We start from the raw sequence: 20,316 nt of genomic DNA on the forward strand, positions 1-20,316 counted from the left end.
GGTGTCAGGGCGGCACTTTGGTTGCTTTGGTCCAAGGCCTTCAGAGGCTGATGGCTGACAGTGCCTGACAGGGCTTTGGCTGCGCTGGGCTTCTTGTGCTGGGCTTTGTCTGCAGTGCTGCCTGGAGCAAACCATGCAGAAACATCCTGCACTGCTCCTGCCATGCTGATGGCTAGCAAGGGTCTGAGCGGGGCTGCCTTCACCCTGTCAGTGACGGGTGCTGTAGCAGCAGAGAGAGGGAGGTGTCTTCAGGGGGGCTGTCGGAGCAAGCTGTGGTTATAAAAGAAATCCAAACTTCTCAGCAGGGAGAGCCAGGAAACGAAAAAGTGCCTTTGGGAGCGGAGCAGAGCTCCAGGAAGCGGCTCTGCGCCTTCTGGATCACCATCAGAACCTGAATGACCTCCTTCTGGAGGTAGGAGCGGGATAGTTCGGGGCGTAGTGGTCAGGCTGGGGATCACAGGAGATCCCAGCTGGAGGTGGCTTCCACCAGGGTCCTTCCTAGGGCAACTGTAGAATGAATGTCCTGGGAACATAGTTTTCATGATAAGTGAAAAGAAAAAACAGTGCTGTAGGAGTAAGCTGAAGTTTAGAGGTCTGTGTTGCAGAAATGAGATTTTTTTTTTTCCTTTATTCCGCTATGTTTGGTACAGACTAAAAATGGTTAAGCATGGTTTGGATTTGGGACAAAGGGAAATCCAGCACCTTTTCCTTGGGGTCAGAACTGGCTTCTTGTGAATATAGGGAAAAAAAAAAATCAGGAGAGACTATTGGGTTTTCTCTGAATTACCAACCATTTTTGACTAATGTGACTGTCTTTATGAAACCCTGTATTTGCCTATAAAGCATTTGAGCCAATATTCTGACTCATCCATGTTCTACCTTCTCCTCATGTACTGGAGAGAGCTTTTGATTTTGATAACTTGAATAGACAATTAAAGTACTTCCCACAGTTCAGCCACAAGGATGTTTCTGTCTGTACAGAATATTTGTCTTTGTAAAAAGAAAAAAGGGGATTTAACTAGAAAAGGATCCAACATTTTGACATGTTTCATCAAATATTTATGTCAGCGTGGCTTCACAGAAGGGACTTGAAAGACAGAAATTCTGTTCCTGGTGCTGCTGCTGGTCTGTTGGGTGACTGGGGACAAGTAACTTGGACCTGTATCTTCTTTTCTCTGCATAAAATGAAGATAACTGTACTTGTGTCTCTTGTAAAATGCCCTGAAATCTCTGGTTTACCATGACCATGTGGGAGCTTGGTGTTAATTTCACTTCAGTTGTGCCAGCCCCCAAGAATGCCAGGGCTGCTCAGTCTGCTTTAGAGGGAGTAGGTTTGTAAATGTGTGTAATAAACATCTAAGACTATTAGTTTTTGTTTGGCTTCCAGGTGGGAGATTCAGTCAAGCCAGGTGGACAGGGTGGTGTAGAGCACCAGGAAGTATCATCAGAATCATTTATAGGTGAGTGAAAGAGTATCTATTGGAGACAGACGTGACAAAGAACTTTTCTTTATGTACTGAATTTCTGCCTGTTAAATGCAATCCAGACACTGCTGGCAAGGTCTGATCGTTAAATATTTTGATTATTTGAAAGTGTCACTGTGAGCCCCACAAGGCTAAAATACAAAAATCTGCTTAGCAAGGATATTCCACCTCTGCCCCTGGTTGTTCTGCCCCTGCTTTATGTACAGTAAAAGAATGATACATGGCAATAAAAATGATTTGCAACAAATGACATCTGTGCCGGAAGGAGTTTAAGACTTGGGACTCCTGTCTTCGTAGTCGTGTGTTCAAACCCTTTTCTCTCCCATGCTGTCAGCTTTCTGCTTTGGTTTTTTTTTTGGTTTTTTTTTTTTTTTTTTTCAGTCTCTGTTCTGCAGGAACAGGCCTCAAGATTGGGTGTACCCATAGCAATCTTGGCAGCCAAAAATGCTGTTACCAACATCGAGCGCATCTGCCAGGTTTCTGCAAGCCCCTCTCAAGTACCACTGCTGAACTTGGACCAGAGAGTAAGGGAAAAGGTTTACATTTAGTTTATCAAGAAAACGGTATTGTTAGGTTTGACTTTGAGCTCAGTTTATCTGTTCTGATAAAGTCACCCAAACACGTAGGACCTGAGAGGCCGATTATTCGTTTATGTGTCCAACATGCGCACAGAAGTTTGGCGTTCTCCTATACAGGAAAGCGGCTGTTTTTGACAGCTTGGAAATGAAGTTTTTTGTCCATTGCTGAAGTGCAGCGTTACACAGGTCTCTCTAAGCAGATCCTATACACCTTTGGTGTACTTCAGCCTTCCCTGGCGTGGTTTGGTCTCTCTTATCCAGGGTTCCATCTTTATCAATTGTCTCAGTTTGCAGTGTAGCCAGGTGTGGTGATGGCCATCCGAACAAAAGCTGTGCCGTGACTGCTGGCTGAAGTCACCTCTGAGGAGCTGTCAGAGGTCACTGCTGTCAGCCCGGCTGCCTTTAGTTCAGCCTTAAGGTGAAAGGTTTGGGCCTTTCCCATGAATTCGCTCCACCATTCAAGCCTTTAAAAAGCAGCAAACGGGGAAAAACAACAAATAGTTTTTCTAAGAATGTGTTATTTACAAAGGAAATTATTTCTGCTTCATTTCTGGGGTGATTCCAGAAGAGGTTGTCTTGCTTGCTTCAAACAGTCAAGGATTTGCTGGCGAACAATGTGTTCTGTCGCTCACTCTTCTGCCAAGAAATGTGGAAAATGAAGGTAAGAACTCATGGAGAGATGTTGCCGTGTTACAGACTATTTAGACTTCGTCTGTGGGATGTGGTAGCGTTTGAAGGCCAGATAACTGTTAAATGGACTAGTGAAGTGCTGTCATTTCCGTCAGTGGTTTTTTTGGTGACCTAGAGCAGTCTTGGCGCTGCCCATCCCTGCTCTGGTCGACTGCAGTCATGAACTCCTCCTGAGAGTGACTGTGGTCTTTCTGACCTTTCAAAAGCATGAACTGAACTATAAATGGTGGGGTTTTTTTTGTTTTGTTTATTTTAAAGCAAGTTCACTGGGAGCTTCCTTGCCTCTGTAGCGGGATTTTCTTTTTTGAAGAGGACTTAGTAGAGGTTTGGAAGTAGCTGAATTATTAAAATTGCGTGGCCACTTCTGAGAAACTGCCACAAAGGAGAGTTGACAGCATCTTGGTGATCGAGCGTTGGTTTTTAGGGAGCTAGGTGAGCAGCACTCTTGCCTCGCCGAAGGAGATGTTTTACTGTTTCCATTGGTACTCTGCACGGCTGGTTCTCACTAGGAACCGGCTAGGAAGGGCATGGAAATACAGCGCCTGGACTTACAGCACGGGTAATGGGATTAAACTCATCTGAGGTGACACCGCAGTTAATAGAAGCTTTGGGGGTATCGTTTTCTTTCCTATTGAGCTTCACTGCCTTACTGTTATCAATGAAATATGCTAATAACTCTGTCCGTCAGTTGGTGCATAGGTTTGCTGTCTGGGCTAAGCAATCCAGATCGATTAACCAGGCAGTGCCAAAGCTCCCAGCTGGTTGTGGGGTGGCACGGTCCCCGAAGTCCTGTATGTGCTTTGCCAGCAATATTCAGTGGGTCTTTGGCATTTTGGTTCTCTATTTATCTCGGAATGGTGATAAGCCTAAGTGAGTTCACGCAGAAAATGTCTTGAGAGAAATATGATAGCAGATAACAGCTTGCGTTGCTTCACAAATGTGGTGTCTTGATTTCATTTGCGTGGTTTGTTTTCTTAAGACAAGTGATGCTCTAAGTGGAGTTAAGGACTTTCTGTGAGTGGGACAGGTTTGGTTGCTCGCTGCTGTGGTGGGAAAGAAGGAAGAGGCTGATCTGCCAGGATAAAGAGGCATGCTCTAGTCTCAAATATCCGATCCTGGGCTGAAAATAGAATCCTGTGTGTTTTGTAGGCTGATTAAGATCTGCTCGTTCTCAGGTAGGCATGGAGATCAAGTGCTGCTGTGTAATTGAGATTGTTACAGTAAAGAATCAGGTTGTCGAAGACAAAGTATGTGGGTGAGCCTAGGGTCACGCTACAAGGCAGCTGCTGGTCACTGCAGAAAGCTCATGGGGTTTTTCTCCTGAATGGCTTGTGTGCCCAAGACTCATGAGTACCTCTTCCTTCACAAAGTGTGAAGATTTTTTTTCTGGCTTGGAGCGTTTCTGTATGGAGGCTGGAATGAGCAGAAGTCGTTGCTGCACCTTTTTCCCTGCCAGGTGCACCCTGGAGTCCTGTTTTGCTGACACAGGACTCTCCGGGACATGCTGTTCCAGGTGGGAGCTGGAAGGGATGTTGCAGGGAGGCACGAAGGGCTGCAGGTTCATCCGCACAGAAGTGATGCCTAGTGCTGATTTTGCCGACGGCGAGCCTGGCGTTCAGGAGCAGGACCGACCGAGCGGTGTTGGTTTCTCCTCTGCGTCCATCGGCCTCTCTGCTCGTATCATTGCAGTGTCTCTTTCTGTAGTCTCCTATTGGGAAATGGATTTGAGAGCAGCACAAACTCGCTTCACAGAGACTAATAAACAGTTAATAGGCTAAGCGATAATTCTCTAACTGTTTCTGGATCTGAATTAACATGACTTGAAACTTAGTGGTGTTACCTGTTTTCTGGGATATCCTCTGCTCCGTTCGATATGCATCATCAGCATTATTCCAGGGGGACAAAGATTTATTACTTGACCATGAAAATTTAAAATGATGATGCATCTACAACCCTAAACCAGTTTGTAGGAAGTAAAAATGAAATATAATCGTTCCTCATCTGGTATTTCCTATGTTGTCATTTTAAAATTTGAGTAAGTTCTGGATAATTTGAATAAACGGAATTTAGCGGGTTTTTTTATATATAGTTTTGTTAGCCAAATGTTAATGTTAACTGCAAAATGCAGACTATGACCTAATTGTGACGTCTCGTTAGGACCCTCCAGTGCTGGAAGCTGTGTGGCATCTGCACAGAGATGACATCGTTGGACTGGGAGAGCTGCTGGAGAGGTGAGCAGAGGTTTATAGGTTTGCAGATGTATGTAATCTCTTAGAGCCTATTGAAATGTAATCGGGGATTAGTTATGAGTATTCTGGACTAAGAATATAGTCAGGTCCTGGCAAGTGATCAGATTAGCAGGATTTAAGAAGTTACCCTGGGTTTGAGAGGTTGCTCTGGGTTAATTAGTGCAGTTTAAGGTGCGGTGACTGGTTGCCTGATGGCTGCCGAATCAGCCGCAGTCTGAAGCGAAATGGTTTGGTGAGAACCGCTGCTGCAGATCATCCTAGGTGATGCTTTATCTAGTGCTTTGTTTACTGGCACGGTGGGTGTGGGCAGTTACCACGCTGTGTGGGAAAGGACTCGGTAACCCAGCTCCTTCAGTTCATCTGGCCGTGCCGCCGGGTCTGCTTTGGAAACTCTCATTTAGCCCATAAAAATTAGCGCTGGTCTTGACAAGAAGTCTTGCTTTGTAGAAGCTGTGTGCTTCTGTCTTCACAAAACCTTACATTTCAGTAAGCTTGGGAAGAGTTAATCTCCAGAGCACAGTTAGTCTAAGAATTGATTTATTTTATGTTTTTTTCCCAAAGAGCTAACAACTAAAACCAGTTTTCCTTTGTGAAGTTCAGGTTGTTTTCCTTTGGTGTCAAAGGAATGTTACAGTGATCTTTTAGGCTTTTGATACTGGTTTGTCTGTTAATGGGATAGGAAAAAAGCCTTCAGTGCCCACTGTACTTCAAATTTAAGGAAACCAAAGGGATAGATTAAGAGCTTGATTTTTTTTTTTTTTTAAAGCATTTTTATCCAAGTATCTTAGAAATAAGAACTAAAGTCTTTCTTCTAGCAGAACTTTTAAAATGGAAATACTTGAACACACAACTTCACGTGTAGTTTTTCCTTTGGATATGTCTGTTGTGGAATTTTTTTATAAAGCAAGTAAAGCTCTTGCTGGTCCAAATTAAAGAAATGAAATGCTACATATAGGGCAGAGTCCTGCACAGATGGTTCTTTCCTGAGTCCAAGAGGATGGTGGAGCAAAAACCCAAGCCTTACAAAAAGGAGGGACTGAATTGAATGTGCTTTTGTTTGTTCTCAGCAACCCGGCCGCCCCTGCTGTGGTGGAGTGGCTGTGCAGCAGCCTTCATGGCCTCTGTGAGCAGGCGGAGTCTTCCTCCCGGGATGTGGAGCTGGCTGGGCACATCCTCTCAGGCAAGGCACTCAACTGGGCGCTGGCGGAGCGGGGCCGGCTGCTGGTCCGCACAGCCTGCGGCAAGGGCTGTGCAAGCCAAAAGCCTGGAGGTGTAAGAACAGAGGCCTCGCTTTGCATTTTCTTACGTCATTTCAGTGAGGGGAATATATTTTTATATTTGGTGAATTTAGCAATTTTTGCCCTTAAAAGATAATTGGTTTGAATTTCTGTGTCCCTTTGAGTATCACAAGAAAGTGTGGTTGCAAGGTGTATGGGGCCAGGGATGATATATTGAGAGTGTGATGCTCCTGCAAAGTGTCTGAGAGATTTTGGACCAGAAATATTTAACAGTTCCATTTTCCCCTTGTCATTTTCTATTATTTATTTTGTTTTATTATTTAAAAATCATTACACAATTTGATTGAAGAGCTGTAGTCAGACCTTTGGACTGGTGCAGTTGGTCAGGTACAACCCATATGAGTTCTGCAGTGGTAATAGAGCATAACACCTGTAAATTCTTCAGTCTTTTTGTAATCCTTTAAGTTTCTGTGCTCCTTGCCATCCATTGTTCTAGGTCCTTTTGCCTGGGAGTAATTTTACTCCAAGAAAATAAATGAATCCTGCTGACTACTATGTAGTGAATGATGCTTTTCAGGCACTAGTCCTACTGGGAGACTGAGATGGGGAGGCGAAAGAGCAAGTGATCTTTATTGAAAGCGGATGCTGAAACACTAATTCCTTCTTGATTTGCAGACTTTGCGATCATGTTTCTTCAGAATGGCTTTCAGCAAACTTCGGAGCTGGGAAGGAAGTTGGAATTCAAAAAAGTCCCCTATGTAAGGACAAAATGAACCTATTTACAAACGGTTCTTTAAAAAAGTAGTTCCATTATATACCTCTGTGCCTTGCCGAGTATAAATAAATCGGCTTAGAGCAACAAAGACAGGGTGGTAGTCCAGGTGCTGGAGTGGGTGAGGAGGAAATGGTGAAACCAGAACAAAGATTTTTTTTTTTTTTTTTTAATAGAGAATTTCTCCAAGGTGAGGTGTCAAGGGCTTTGTGAGCTTCCTTGGTTTCACCTTAATTGCTCTTTTTTCCACTTGAATGTCAGGCATGGAATCCTGGTAAGTATGGGAAATGCTTGCCCTTCTGTCTATTGTATCTGCTCTACCATAACGCCTGAGGTAAAAGTTAAGCTTTAAATTAAGAGGGACAAAACTTTCTTTGAGACAAGTTACTTTTTCTGCATATAACTGTAGCTCTTTTAAACTCTAAATGGTCTTTATTTGTCAATTTTGAACAGATCTGTCATGCTGTCTTACAAAGAATGTTGACATGTAAGTGTTTTTGTGATTCGTAGCTTTGTGCAGTCACTGCTGTTTGCTAGACTTATGCTCCTTGTTCATTGCTAAATCTCTAAGGACGTTGCTGAATCTCTAAGGAGAAATCCTTTGCCTGGGATGCTTTTCCTCTCTTGTGCATAACATTTATGTCACTGATTTTACGTGCCTTTGTTTTCCCTTTTGCTTTTGTAAAGTGAGTGTCTTCTAACATTGCAGGTAATTTCTTGCTTTTTATGCTAGTTCATTTTGATGCTCCTAGCTGCAACATCAGGTTGATATCTGAGCTGATTTTAGCAAGTTTGATTGGAAGCAATCCAATCTGTTGTAGCACAGAGGTTAAGCTAGAATTTTTTCTGCTTAGTAAAGTAAACTTTGAATTTACAAAGTATATTTTACAAAATAGCAAGTAAGCTATTTTGCTGGTTCATGGGTTGGATTTGCAGACTGATGTTTTGTGAAATCTTTTTTTTTATGCTTTTTAAGCAAAGACATCTAATGTACATGTGTAGTCTTTAAATGGCCAGTCTTCAAGAACTGTCCCATGGACAATGTGCCTGTTTTGCCCTGGGCAGTCCTGATGCTGCTGCTGAGAGCTCAAGCGTAGTAGTGCCTGATCTGCATTGCAAATCCCGACGCAGAATGACTAAACACACATGAGGGTTATTTTTGTCTTGTGTCACAGATGATCTTCACGGTAAGTTGCTGTATCTGCTGTACAGTGAAGGAAGCGTTCACTTACACCTCCTCACATTCACGTACGCCTCCTCACGTGCCCTACCCCAGTGTATTAGTAAAATCTGACTGCGCAGCTGCGGTTACTTTCCTGTCTCCTTAGTGACAGCACTTCACCACTTTTCTTGCTGGCATGTTTCAGCAACGTGCTCAGTGCTGCTGCAGGGGCGAGTGCTTTTTCTCCGCTGTAAGATGACTGAAACCCAGGATGCAACACCAGGACTGGTCCCTCCCTTCTGTCTCTCTGCCCAGGCACTGCCAGCCTGATCCCTTACCCCGTGTCTCGCAGGGAGCATTGTCTGTAGACAGAGATGCCTTACAGACCTTGCGGAGTGCTTCTAAAAAGAGAAAGCTGTAAAAGAAGTGCTTTATTATTTAATATGTATGAGTCCTGTCTCATGGTGGCCCTTTAACAGTATTGGTACTTGAAAAATAACCCTTATAAACACAGGACTAGGGGGATTTTGGAGGAAGAGAAGCAGGCTGCTGGCAGTCAGACAGGAGTCTGCTAACCTGCTCTTCATTTGACCTTCACGTTTGTGCAGCCTGCACTGCCACTGACTGACTTGCAGTCGGTGTGCTTGAAAATGTATTAAATGAGTTTTATATAAGATATTTTTGTTAGTGTATACTTTTGATTTCATTTAACTAATCAGCTGCTTTGAAGAACATTAGGATTCTTTATGCAAAACAATTCACTATTAATGAGGACCTTCACAGGAGGAGAAGGACAGGCTGAGAGTAGCATGGGAGCACCATGCTTCATAGTAATGATCTTGCTATATTGAACTCCTGTGCCTGAGGATAAGTAGAGTTTATCTCCTTTTCTCTATTCTCCCTACTTAACCTTAAAATATTCCTCAGCAGGAGAGGAGAGTATTACATATTAACACTGTGGATTGCCTTCCAAATGGCATGTGAGGGACGCCTGTTTTGCTGCCCCAGCCCAGTAAATTTCCTTTTCAGGGTGCTTCACTGAATAATCCTAATAAACAAAACAAACTCCTTTACCTGTTAAAAGAGGAGGCTTTTAAAGGTAGGATGGGACAAGAAACAGAAAAACTGCTGCTGCAGCAGGCTGTAAAGCAAAGGGTCTCTCGGTATGTGGGCTTTGAGTGGTGTGGGCTGATGGTCAAGGCAATGTGTTGAGCAAGCTGCCAACCTGTCTGACCTCTACCAGTCATTTTGGGGCAGATCTAGCTTTTGAAGGAATTTCTGCTAAGCATGAAGTCCCACTGCTGTTGCAAATGTGCGGCACTTACAGCGGCGTGCTCTTTGTTTGGTGAGGGCGGTTAAGACCATTGTTTCCAGGGATTGTTAATTCAAAGCCTGCTTGTGCAAATCCCTGCCTCCAGACAGACTTTTCTCTCTGCAGCTTTGCCATGTTCACACTCACAGATGCACTGCACAATTAGGATTGGGTTTAGAAATTAAATACTAATTTATGTGCATTTTCAGTTGGCTTAATTATTAGCACATTCTTGGGAATGCTTTTAAATTGGTTCAAGGTTAGTGTTAATAGTTTTTGAGTCTCTGTGTCACTTTTGAAAAAATTTCAGAAGAATTTAATGCTTCTGAATGGCTTCTACACATTTCCCTAAAGGGGTCACCTTCTTAAAGGTGCACAAATTGCCTGTTCCAGTTAGTTCCTGTGTTGTTTAGTGTCACAGTTCCTTCCATTTCCATTTCTCTCATTGCGTTTTTGTGTCTCTACTTTGGGGTACAGGGGTCCTTGATGCTGTTGGTAAAGAGAAGCAGGAAGATGTTTCCACGTTGCAAGCTATGAAGTTCTGGTACGAAATGCTGTTCCCCTGAATAATGTCAGGAGGAGGTTTTTATCCACTGTTACGCTTGTTACTGAAATAGGGGGAATGTTCCCCACCCTGTGCTACTTATGTTTAGTATTCTCCTCTCTAATATGTGCAAGTCAAAATGCATGTAAAAAGATAAGCATCAGGTGCGAAAAGGTGTTCTGGCAGTGTTGGAACCAATCTTGGAGCACTCTCTTGACATGTAGTGAGTTTCCCCGTCAAGTTTTCTCACTCTGCTTCTGAGCAGAAACACCTGGAAGGTGCCGTCGTCTTCTCCTCCAATTCCTGCTCCCAAACCCCTTTTGTCTAACAACTTTGTACATGTCAAGCCAGTCCTGTCCTGTGCAGGGGTATACATTTGACTCAAGTTTGTAAATGATAGCTATGTAATGTTGAGTAACGAACAGGTTTTTTAAAACACATACAAAAAAGTGTGTATCTCTGGCAATTTGATAAGATAGATGTAGAAGAAAAATGAGTCATTCACCCTAATCAGTACCTGTTGATCATACTTCCTGTGCGTTGTTTCTGAATATTTCCTTGTCATTTGTAGGCTGAATGTGTTCAGTGTGTCAGTTTATAAAAGTGTGGTTCGTCCGGATTCCTTGCAGCAGTTTTTTAGACACACCCTGACCGAGGTTCTTACCTACAACCCATTGTTGAAAGGTAGGAATAGGCGGGGAGGAGCGAGTGTCTCCAGGGTGTGTTACTGTGGTGTGTCCGGAGCTCCATCCCACCCAGGCCTCGCTGAACGGAGTCCAGCCTGGAGGACCCAGAGCCAGAGAAGCTGCCTGACTCCCCAGCTCTTTCCCCGGGGCTATATAAGCAGGATGCCAGATCAGACAGAAAAATTCATCTGGGCCCTGGGCTTTAGAGGGCTGTAGTTCAGCAGAAAGCTTCAGGTGGAAAATCAGTGCCCTCAAACAGAGCTTCAGCCAATGGCTTGTGAACAAATATTTGGAGTAAAGTCCAATAGCAGCCTTTACAGAGCAGACATGGGAGAGCTCTGGCAAAGGAGAAACCGAGTGGGAGAGGTGGTGCTGCAGAGTGCCTGGGGCTAAAATAGACTGGCCCCTGTGTGTGTGTCAGTTTAAGCACAAGACATAGCCTTTCTCTGCTGACTGGGTGTTTCTTTTGGTAGATTAGAGATAAAGGCAGGAAGGCTTCTAATCCATGATTGATAATTGTGAAGCTTTTTAGGAAGCTTTTAGGAAGAAATATGTTTGGGCTACAAAATCTCTGGTAAAATCACTCTGAGCTGCTTACCTGTTGTGTGGGAGAGCTGTGTCATTGCTGGCTTCCAGTTGAAAGAGATGATTGAGGAAAAAGATGATTCCTTGCTGGTTCTCTGTGCATGCATTATGTTGGCCTACAAATGTGTGATCTCAAGAACAGCTTTGAGATGACAGTGCTGTAGTGAAATGGCACGGTCCTTGTTGCCACAGTTTGTGTTCCAAAGGCAAATGAGAGAGAAAGGATTCCAGCAGACAGTTTTTAATGTATATGGCTGTCAAAGCCAAAGGGCAATCTTTTGTGGTTAAGTTATGCATTTTGGGTGTATTTTAAAAATCTGTTGCTGAAGAGTAAACTTTTCTTTTTCTGGGTACAGTGTCTGATGCCATCCATATGCAGAAAGAGTGGAGCTTTACAAGAACTTGTTCGCTGCTCACTACCTTGTATCGCAAAGTATGTCTTCCTGGTTTCACAAAGAGAACTTTACTGTGTTGGGTTTATATTCAATGAAATATCTGAAATGAGATTATTTAAAAATAGTGCGTTCCAGTCGCAGAATCTGAACCAGCTGCCAGGAATTGTAGGCAGTATGAAGCATGAAGGAGTAGTACTACTTTTGTGCAAGTAGTACTTTTGAAGAAAAAGGGACTTTTGTGCAAAGCTCTTAATGAGAACAAAGATGATAATTGAAGATGTGAGTTTTTACTGTTACAGAATATGACATGACTTCTGAAAGAATTGGAATATTGCTGCTTATTTTAGCCAGTGCTGATTCCAAGCCAGGATGATATCTGGCCCTGGAAAGCTGATGCAAAAGATGCATGCAGTATAGCTTTTTCAAAAGTCATGCAAAAGACATCTGCCTGTTAATCTTGACAGTGTATTTCACTCTTACGGGTGGCTGTATGTCATAGCCAAAATGAATTGCTATCACTCTTCCAGCTGTTCGTGGCATTCAGTGCAAAGGAGTCAATCTGCCAGCTGCAGCAAGTCCTGGAGACTCATGAAGTGAACTGGCAGCATGTCCTGTCCTGTGTTTCCACGCTGGTAGTTTGTCAGGCAGAGGCTGAGCAGCTGTTCAAAGGTAAGTAGGAATTAGCAAGCCTGCAAGTTGATGTGTGCTTGTTGCTTCTCAGGGGGAGACCATGCTGGCTGGTGTAGCAGCATAGTCATTCATAGTTGCTGTTTTGAGATTCGTGCACGGAAAAGAACAGCAGAAAATCTGCTTTTCCGTTCAGTCATTGCACGTCAGCGGCAATGTGAATGCCAGGCCTGGTGCCTGACGCTTCTCAAACTTAATTACCTTCATTATGAATTGGAGTAGTGATTGCTGAAGCTTAGTTCTTCTATCTCAGCTTTGCTAGCAGACCTTATTTGCTCAAGTTTCTTACTGATTATCTCGTTGCTGGACTCCCTGCGATTCTTACAGGTTGAAATCCTAGAGTATTTGACCACTGAAAGTGCATGAAAAGATACAAGCAAGCCCCAAAGGTTCCCCAAGCTGCAATACACATCCTTCTTTGTGTGGCAGATGTTTTATCACAGATATTTGTTGTCTTTTACTGTAGAAAATTACAGCACCATTGTCAAGAGCAAAGTTTGAGGTTATTGTTTTATGTTTTTAGATCTACTGAGCCATCTCCTGATAAAGGCCTTTGAGAATTATGATATGGAAAATATGATCACTGCATTCCTGATAGCTCGTCAGGCTGCTCTAGAGGGCCCTGCTGTGTTCATGCCTTACTCCGAATGGTTTAAGGTAAGACTAAATGAGGCCTGACTGGTAATCTTTGTTTTAAGTATGTGACAAACCTGTGCATAAGGAATGTTCTGCTGCACAGCAAAAGCCTAGTTTCAGACATAGCCAGGAATTAGAGAGAGGGGGGAGGAAAAAAAAGAAAGAGTAACAAGTGTTGGTATTAGGAATTATTTATCGCTGCCTTTGTGTCTGCAAAGAATATATTTATTTGGCTTTCTCCGGTCTTCCCTTCCTTCATCTTTTAAGTTGATCTTGCCTTCTCTAGTTATTTATCAGGAATGCAGACATGTAATTCCTGTTACAATCGTAATCTCGGATATATTTCAGTATCTTGATAACCAACACTGTTGTTCCTGCATAAGTTGTGGGTTATTGCAGATGAAGCATTCCTATTTCCTGGATGTTTGCATGCAGTTGTAATTGCTGTGTTTGACCTTATAGATAATTGGTCATTAGCTTTTGGTTATAAACATGTAGGTATTTTAGGTATGCAAATCTCCACATAATTTAAACCTGTAAATTCCTTTGTATGAGTTTGCAAATCTAAGCTCAGCCTTTGCTGATAGAGTGTTCAGGATGTATCAAAAGGTAAACTAGTTATGTTCTGCATCGTCTCAGACTGGCATATTTTCCTTATAACGCCCAGATAAAGCTGTGTAGAAACTGGTGGATTTGTGGTTCCCTGATGAATCTCAATCCTTTGGTGCGTTTTCGTGTTGCCTTGTTTAACTCCTCTGAGTGTTCTCACAGTAGCACATCAGAATGAACTTTGAGCATGACATGGCAGGCTTTCTGGAAACTAGACAAAGAAACTCAAAGAAAACTTCTGTAGAGACTTCTATAAACTTTCTTTGGAGACTTTTCTCCAGAAAGATTCTCTTGACAGAAACCAGATATCTGTAATGGATGTCTGGGATTTGTGCGCTGAGTTTAGCGCAGTGCTGGGATGGGGATTCTCTCCATGCTGAAAGGCTGCCTTGTCATTTCCCCCTGTTTCAGGCTTCCTTTGGGAATGCTGGTGGTCACCACGGGAGCAGTAAGAAAACTCTGGTCTTCCTCTTTGAGTTCTTGTCAGAGCTAGTGCCCTTTGAAGCAGCGCCGTACCTGAAGGTGAGAAGATGCTAATAGAGATGGTTTTCTAAAGACTGATACAGAACTGCTCCAAAGTGAACATACGTGTGTCTTTGACTAGGTTCAGCGTATTGTTAATGTTGTTACAGTAATTGCATTACTTCTGATACATTATTCCAAATCTTTTCTTCCTGAAATAAGGAAGTACAAGATTTCTTTTATTTACTTGACAGAAAGGAGAATTCCCTTCATGGAGTTAAATTTAGGCACTTCAGTGATTTTGGTTTTTTTGTTGTTGTTGGGAAAAATTGCATGTCGGTTGCCATGAAAATGGCTTATCTTAAAACAAGCAATAACATCTTCTTTGGGGAGTATGTGAGGTAAATGACTGTAAACATTAACCAGTATTTTACACTAATTTCCTGTAAAAATGGCAAATCTTCCTGTGAATTTCGTATTTCAGGTCCATATAATGTACCCACCTTTTGTGCCAACAAAACATCGGTCTATTCTCTTGGAGTACATCACTCTGGCTAAAACCAGACTGGCCGACCTCAAGGTTAGTAAAAATTGTCGCTTTGAAAAGAGTTCTTTCTGAATCTGTCAAAATACTAGCTCTGCCGTGACCGTGTGCATCTCTGTATCCTCACACAGGTTGCTATAGAAGATATGGGACTCTATGAAGACTTGTCTTCCACAGATGAATCTGTGCAGGTACTGGTGGTCTTTCTAACAGTTTTCTCACCAGTCATGCCCCTTTTCCTCTGGAAAATAGCTTAGGTTATCCACCTGTCTGCCATTCCTACCAAGATTGAGCATGCTGCCAAATCTTCTCCAGCTTTAAGACAGAGGGGTTAGTGGCCATGAACATGCAGACTCTCCCCAGATTTCATGAAAATGAAATAGGGGACAAACAGACTGTGATGAGTATTTCGTGATGAGACTGCAGAGGAACTCGGCAATTAGCCAGCCAGCTACTGGCCAAGCAGCACCTACATTAGGCATCCAGTCAGCACCTGCTGTTTGAAGCAGGAAAATGCTGGCTACCTCTTGCCCATCCTGTACTGAGGGATATAGAAAATAAATGGAAGATTCTCTGGGGGAGGATTTAAGGGACAAATGGAGATCTAATGGTGTTGTATGGCATGGGGATGCAGAGCACAGGTTTGCAGGAACTGGGGCTGCGTTAGCTCTGCCGCTTGGCCAGCTTGATACAATGGTGACATTTCCCTCTATGGATTTGCTCCCGATGATTTGATCACATAGGAAAGCATTTTATATGTATCTTGATTCTTTTCAGTATAGCATGTCATCTATTCAGTGTTGTATCAAAGTTTTCATATTCAAAGGAGATTTGGGAGGGAATCTACAGTCTGCAGTTTCATACTGTGGTTCATGATAAGTTTTGGGTAACAACAATAATTGATAAGGAAGCATTTGGCTCTATTGCTCCTTCTTATAACTTGATCACAAGCATGGCAGACTAGGGAGCCTCATTTATACAGTTAGTCAACTGGAGTATGTGAAATACAGGCTGGTGACAGGGTAGTTGAATGTACTGCAATGAAATCTAGTCCTGTGATGAACAGAAAGTCGTAAGTGAAGATTTCATTTACTTTCTTCCAAGTCTGATCTGTTTGTCTGTTGAGAAACTGGCCCAGTCTTAGGTTTCAGTCTTAAGATGTCTTATGGCTCGAACAAGAGAAACCCGGGGTGGCAGTCCCGCTGCCTGGAGCGTAGTAGCACGGGCTGGAAGCAAGATTGTGGGTCTTAATTCCAAGTGTATGCAGTAAAATAGAATAACAATAAAACAAATTCGGAAGAGAAAAGATATTGTCCCCATTGGGGACAATTGAACAAACAATGTGATGTTAAGCAAGAGTATCTGCTGCAGTTGCTGTAGGAGGTGTGTACAGAACTAGACGGACCTTTGGGCTGACCCAGAATAGCTGTTATTTATAACAGCCTTATCGAGGCAGGCTGATGGTTCGGCCCTGTTTCTCCATCCTGCAGTTTTACTCTGCATATCAGGTAGTTCTTGTTATTCAATTGCATTCGTTCAGTCACTTCCCTTCACAGCACAGACAACTGTTACTAACCCTGAAAGAACAAGCAGGGAAGGTTATCGTCATCCTTGATTTCTCACAACATCTTTCTCTCCTTGTTACTTGTGTGAGCCAGCCCCAGGGCCAGGCGCTTCGTGATGTTGAAAAGGCCCTTCAGATATTTGAAAACACAAGGAAGATCCCAACATCTGTGATAGAGGCCAGGTACTGTGTGCTTTTCAACTCTTCTTGTTTTTAGCTATAATAATAATACAAGCCAAGTCCAAATCAAAATAACAAAACAAGAAAAATTGAGGATGTGAGCAAAGGAGGTTTGGGGAAATTCTTCCCATGTTATCCACTTCCTCAGTAGTCATCTAAATAGAGGCAATTTGTTCAGAGAGTGAAAAGGCATATGCACACCTGCAAGAGAAGTCCACAATTGTTATAATAAATAAAAAGCAAAATTAAAGAAATGAATAACTATTGGCTAATCTGAACTTGATTTGTCTGTGGTTATTCATGTTACCATGAATATTTCTTATTTGCAGGAGCCAAATTAATTCTTGAGGTAATGAGATGGCACTTCGCAGCTTTGGCATTGTTAATATTTTGCTATATTTATTTTCTGTCTCAGTATTTTCAGGCGACCATATTATACTTCCTGGTTTCTTCCTGCTTTGCTCAGGCCACGTGTGGTTAGTATTTATTTTTGGCTTTTTTTTGATCCTCCCATTTAGATGTGTGTTTGTAGACAGGTAATTTGCATCTAACCTGCCTGTTTTTCTATTGCAGCTCCCTAAAACCCCAGATGTGCGCATGGCTTTTATAGATTCTTTAAAGAGGTATTGAGACTTCCCAGTATTATTTTCTGTGCTTCTGGACTTTGTCTTCGGAACACTTGACTTTACATCAGATTACTGGAGGCTTTGATACCTTGTTTACAAGTGTTGGCTAACCCTCTTGGCAGGGCTTCGTGGCCAGGCTTGTGGCTTGCATGTTGCGGATGGGGTAGCTTATCTGTATAGGTGAATGTCTTCAGTTCTGTAATTAGTCCTCTAGCCACTCTAAAATCATTATCTAGAAGAAGTCCCGTGCAGCCCTCCGACTGCAGGCCAGATATATTTTTATGCAGACTTTGGAGGATACTGCTGAATATAAAATTTCACCAGCAAGATGAGCCCCCTGTGAAAAGCTCTCCTCTCTGTGGGAGAAAATATGGGAGAAGGGGAAGATGAAACTTAAACGTGTGTTAATGCTTTATGAGCTGTTCTTAGGGGACACCGGGATAATGTCCCAGGAGAACACAGCTCTCAGAACTCAAGCTTGTCCTGTATGCATATTTAAAAGTGCTTTTCTGCATTGCAGAAACAGCTTTATTTTAAATCCAGTAATTCCTCTGTAACCTGTCATGAAGAAAAAATGTTCACAGCACTGCCTACAAATGAGGCATTTGGTCCTGCCTTGTCATTCCAGTCTGACTCTACTTTTAAAAAATGATCCAGTATTTTTTTAAAGTTGTAAGAGAAGCAGCTGAGTTCTAGGGAGCCTCACGTAATACGTTTTTAGTATTGGGTGCCTGCCCAGCAAGTGTTGGAGGTCAAACTTTGGACTCCATCACACTAGCGTTTTAGATGTGTGAGTACTGCATGTCACATAACTTACTCTTACGTGATCTTAGACACGTACTATAGATGAAATAGGTATTAATGCATGCATTAATAATATATATAGTATTGGTTTTGTGTAGTGTGTGTTACACGTGTAATACTTGCTGTGAAAGCCTTGGATATAAATTCCTGGCCCTCGTGTCAGATGATGATTAAAAAATGCTTCAGATGCTCTGTATGCTTTGGAGCCTCTGTAATTACATTTCATAGCATAGCTGCTGTTTATGCTTATATTTAATAAAGCTGAAGTTTGAATGTGGTTATGTGGTATAATAAGTGTCTTATTTTTATTATTATTATTATAGAGCTGATAAAATACCCTCAAACTTGTACTCCACGTACATGCAAGCCTGTCGTGCTATGAAAGAGAAAATGTTACAAGGTAAAAAATACAACACTTACTTATGGATCAGTTTAAAGAAAAGTTACTGTTTCCATTGTTGCCCTCCTGAATTGAAAATTTTCAAAAAGTTATGGCTGATTAGGTCTTTAATCTGTGTGTAAATATGTGTATGTTCTTTATGTCTTACTGAGGTATTAAATAGTTAGTCTCGTAATGACTTTCTCTGCCTATCCTGCTTGGGTGGGATTTTTGCAGTCCGTGTGGAGCTCCGTGCTGTGCTGAGGCTGCAACTGATGCCTGAGCTAGCTGATTTAAATCTAGCTCAAATATATCTACATGAATCAGCATTTGCAGCTTGAACGCCTCTCAGCTCCGGCTAGCCTGGGGTGTGAACCTGCTGTGTTGATCCCTTGCGTAATGGCACTTGTGCTGTCATCCCCTTTTAAGAATGGATTACTGTGCATGACTGAGATCTGGGGAAACAGGAGGGGCTGGGAACGGAGCCAGCGGTAAAGGGATTGCAGTGCATACTTTACATGCGTTTGGGCGGGAAGGCCTCACTAATTTCAGGTCCCATCACTGTAGCCACGTTACTGGTGCAGTGTGTGTCAGTGCAATAGATATTTAATGAGCTCTCCTATCTCTTTCAGCAAGTGGGTGTTTCAAACGCATCTTAAAATGGACAACATCCTCACCACAGGTTTATACAAAATGAAAAGGTCAGGCTAGTGAGCAGAGATCGTTCCCAGAGTGTGGTGGGGATAAGTGTACTCTGTGTATAGAGACAAATCTGTAGTTGACTCCTACTCAGGGCACTTTGGGTGTTTGAAGCTTTCTGGAGATGCGGTAGCTCGAGAGGCGTGACGAAGCAGTCCTGGTGAACCGCAGATGTGCGGCAGTCTGGCTGCAGAGGTTGTCCTGGCAACCGGCAGGGATGAAGGATCCCTGCGTGCCAGGATCAGCAGGATCCCAACGGGCAGCCAGAGCTCTGCAGGAGTCCTTGAATTGCCAGTGACCTCTAGTGGCACAGCCCGAGCTGCGTCCCCTGCCGTCCCCTGCATCCTAATCCATCCCTGGGGCTCTTGCACAGAGACTGGATTTAGAGCAGGATGGAGTATTGGTCAGCTCTAAGCCTGCCCTGTTCGTTAGTGCTCCCTCTTGCACATACAGGTGACTCAGCAGTCTCCTAACACCTTGTTGCTTTACAGTGTGTTTATAACAAGTATTAATTTTAACCTTGTTATTTACTTCTCTTGTTCATGGTTGAGTGTACGAGACACTGTTCCTGTCTAACAAACCGTGCTGGGTGGTTTCTGGGGCTGTGCTGTGGCAGCTTGTTGCTGGTGGCACTCTCTTTCTAGTGGTAAAAGGAATTTCCTTTTATTTCTTCTTTTAAACAAAAAGCAAAATGGAGTAACACAGAGCATATGGAGATGTTGCATGGTATTGGGCTTGAGGAAAAGCTGATGACGTAGTATTTACACTGTAATGTCTCTCTGTGTATTTTGAGACTGGTTCCAGTCTTTTGAGGATAGCAAATGTTTCTGTGAGGGGCAGAGAGCTAAAGCAAGTAGGAAGAAAACTGAAAGGAGAAGTCTTTTGCCTCTTGTCTTTAAAAACTGAATTCCTTTCTGCAACTAGGCATAAACTCATAAATGATTAATCAAATAGCACATTTCGAATGTAAAAACAAAGCTGTATATGTGGCAGATTGACAGTTTGGGGATCTGTTACGGCTTATAGAAAAGTAACTACTGCTTTTACAGAAAATGTATGCAGAGATTGCTGAATGCATTTTATGAACTGATGTAATGCACAAAGGTAAGGATAATGTGTTGCATTTCTCTCTTACTTGTCTAGATGAATCAAAAATAGAGCCCAGCCATTCCAAAGAGCCTGCTGAGCAGCTGAAGGCTGAACTGGCTGAACTAAGGATGCTGATTGTGGACCAGGCTAAACATGAAGGTATGCAGGAAGGCAAGTTATAACTACCCATAATTGACTGTTACAAAAGCTGCATTAATAAAATGTGACTAATGCTAGCCAAAGCAACAGCAGTAGTTACTTGCCACTGGTAGCTGAAGATTATAATCTTTCAGATCTGTATAATCCTTCCAGCTATGAATACACACACACACACACATATAT

General features: G+C 42.7%; 1 protein-coding gene across 1 annotated transcript; it reads left to right on the forward strand.

Annotated features, from left to right (window-relative positions):
* Positions 1-5: 5 nt before the first annotated feature.
* LOC104075725 (Fanconi anemia group A protein-like) lies at positions 6-20,133 on the forward strand (the record flags this gene model as incomplete). The annotated part of the gene is made up of 22 exons (XM_009576320.1): positions 6-36; positions 306-412; positions 1,388-1,460; positions 1,866-2,008; positions 2,628-2,723; positions 4,910-4,983; positions 6,069-6,181; positions 6,915-6,997; positions 7,465-7,498; positions 9,963-10,029; positions 10,601-10,713; positions 11,657-11,733; positions 12,223-12,364; positions 12,906-13,039; positions 14,039-14,149; positions 14,574-14,669; positions 14,765-14,824; positions 16,292-16,380; positions 16,793-16,853; positions 16,951-17,000; positions 18,131-18,207; positions 20,029-20,133. Coding segments are annotated over 22 exons (1,936 nt in total), but the record flags the coding sequence as incomplete, so codon positions are not given.
* Between the last annotated feature and the right edge of the window lie 183 nt (positions 20,134-20,316).

This window comes from Fulmarus glacialis, unplaced genomic scaffold (genome assembly GCF_000690835.1).
Source record: "Fulmarus glacialis isolate BGI_N327 unplaced genomic scaffold, ASM69083v1 scaffold33934, whole genome shotgun sequence".
Taxonomy (NCBI): domain Eukaryota; kingdom Metazoa; phylum Chordata; class Aves; order Procellariiformes; family Procellariidae; genus Fulmarus; species Fulmarus glacialis.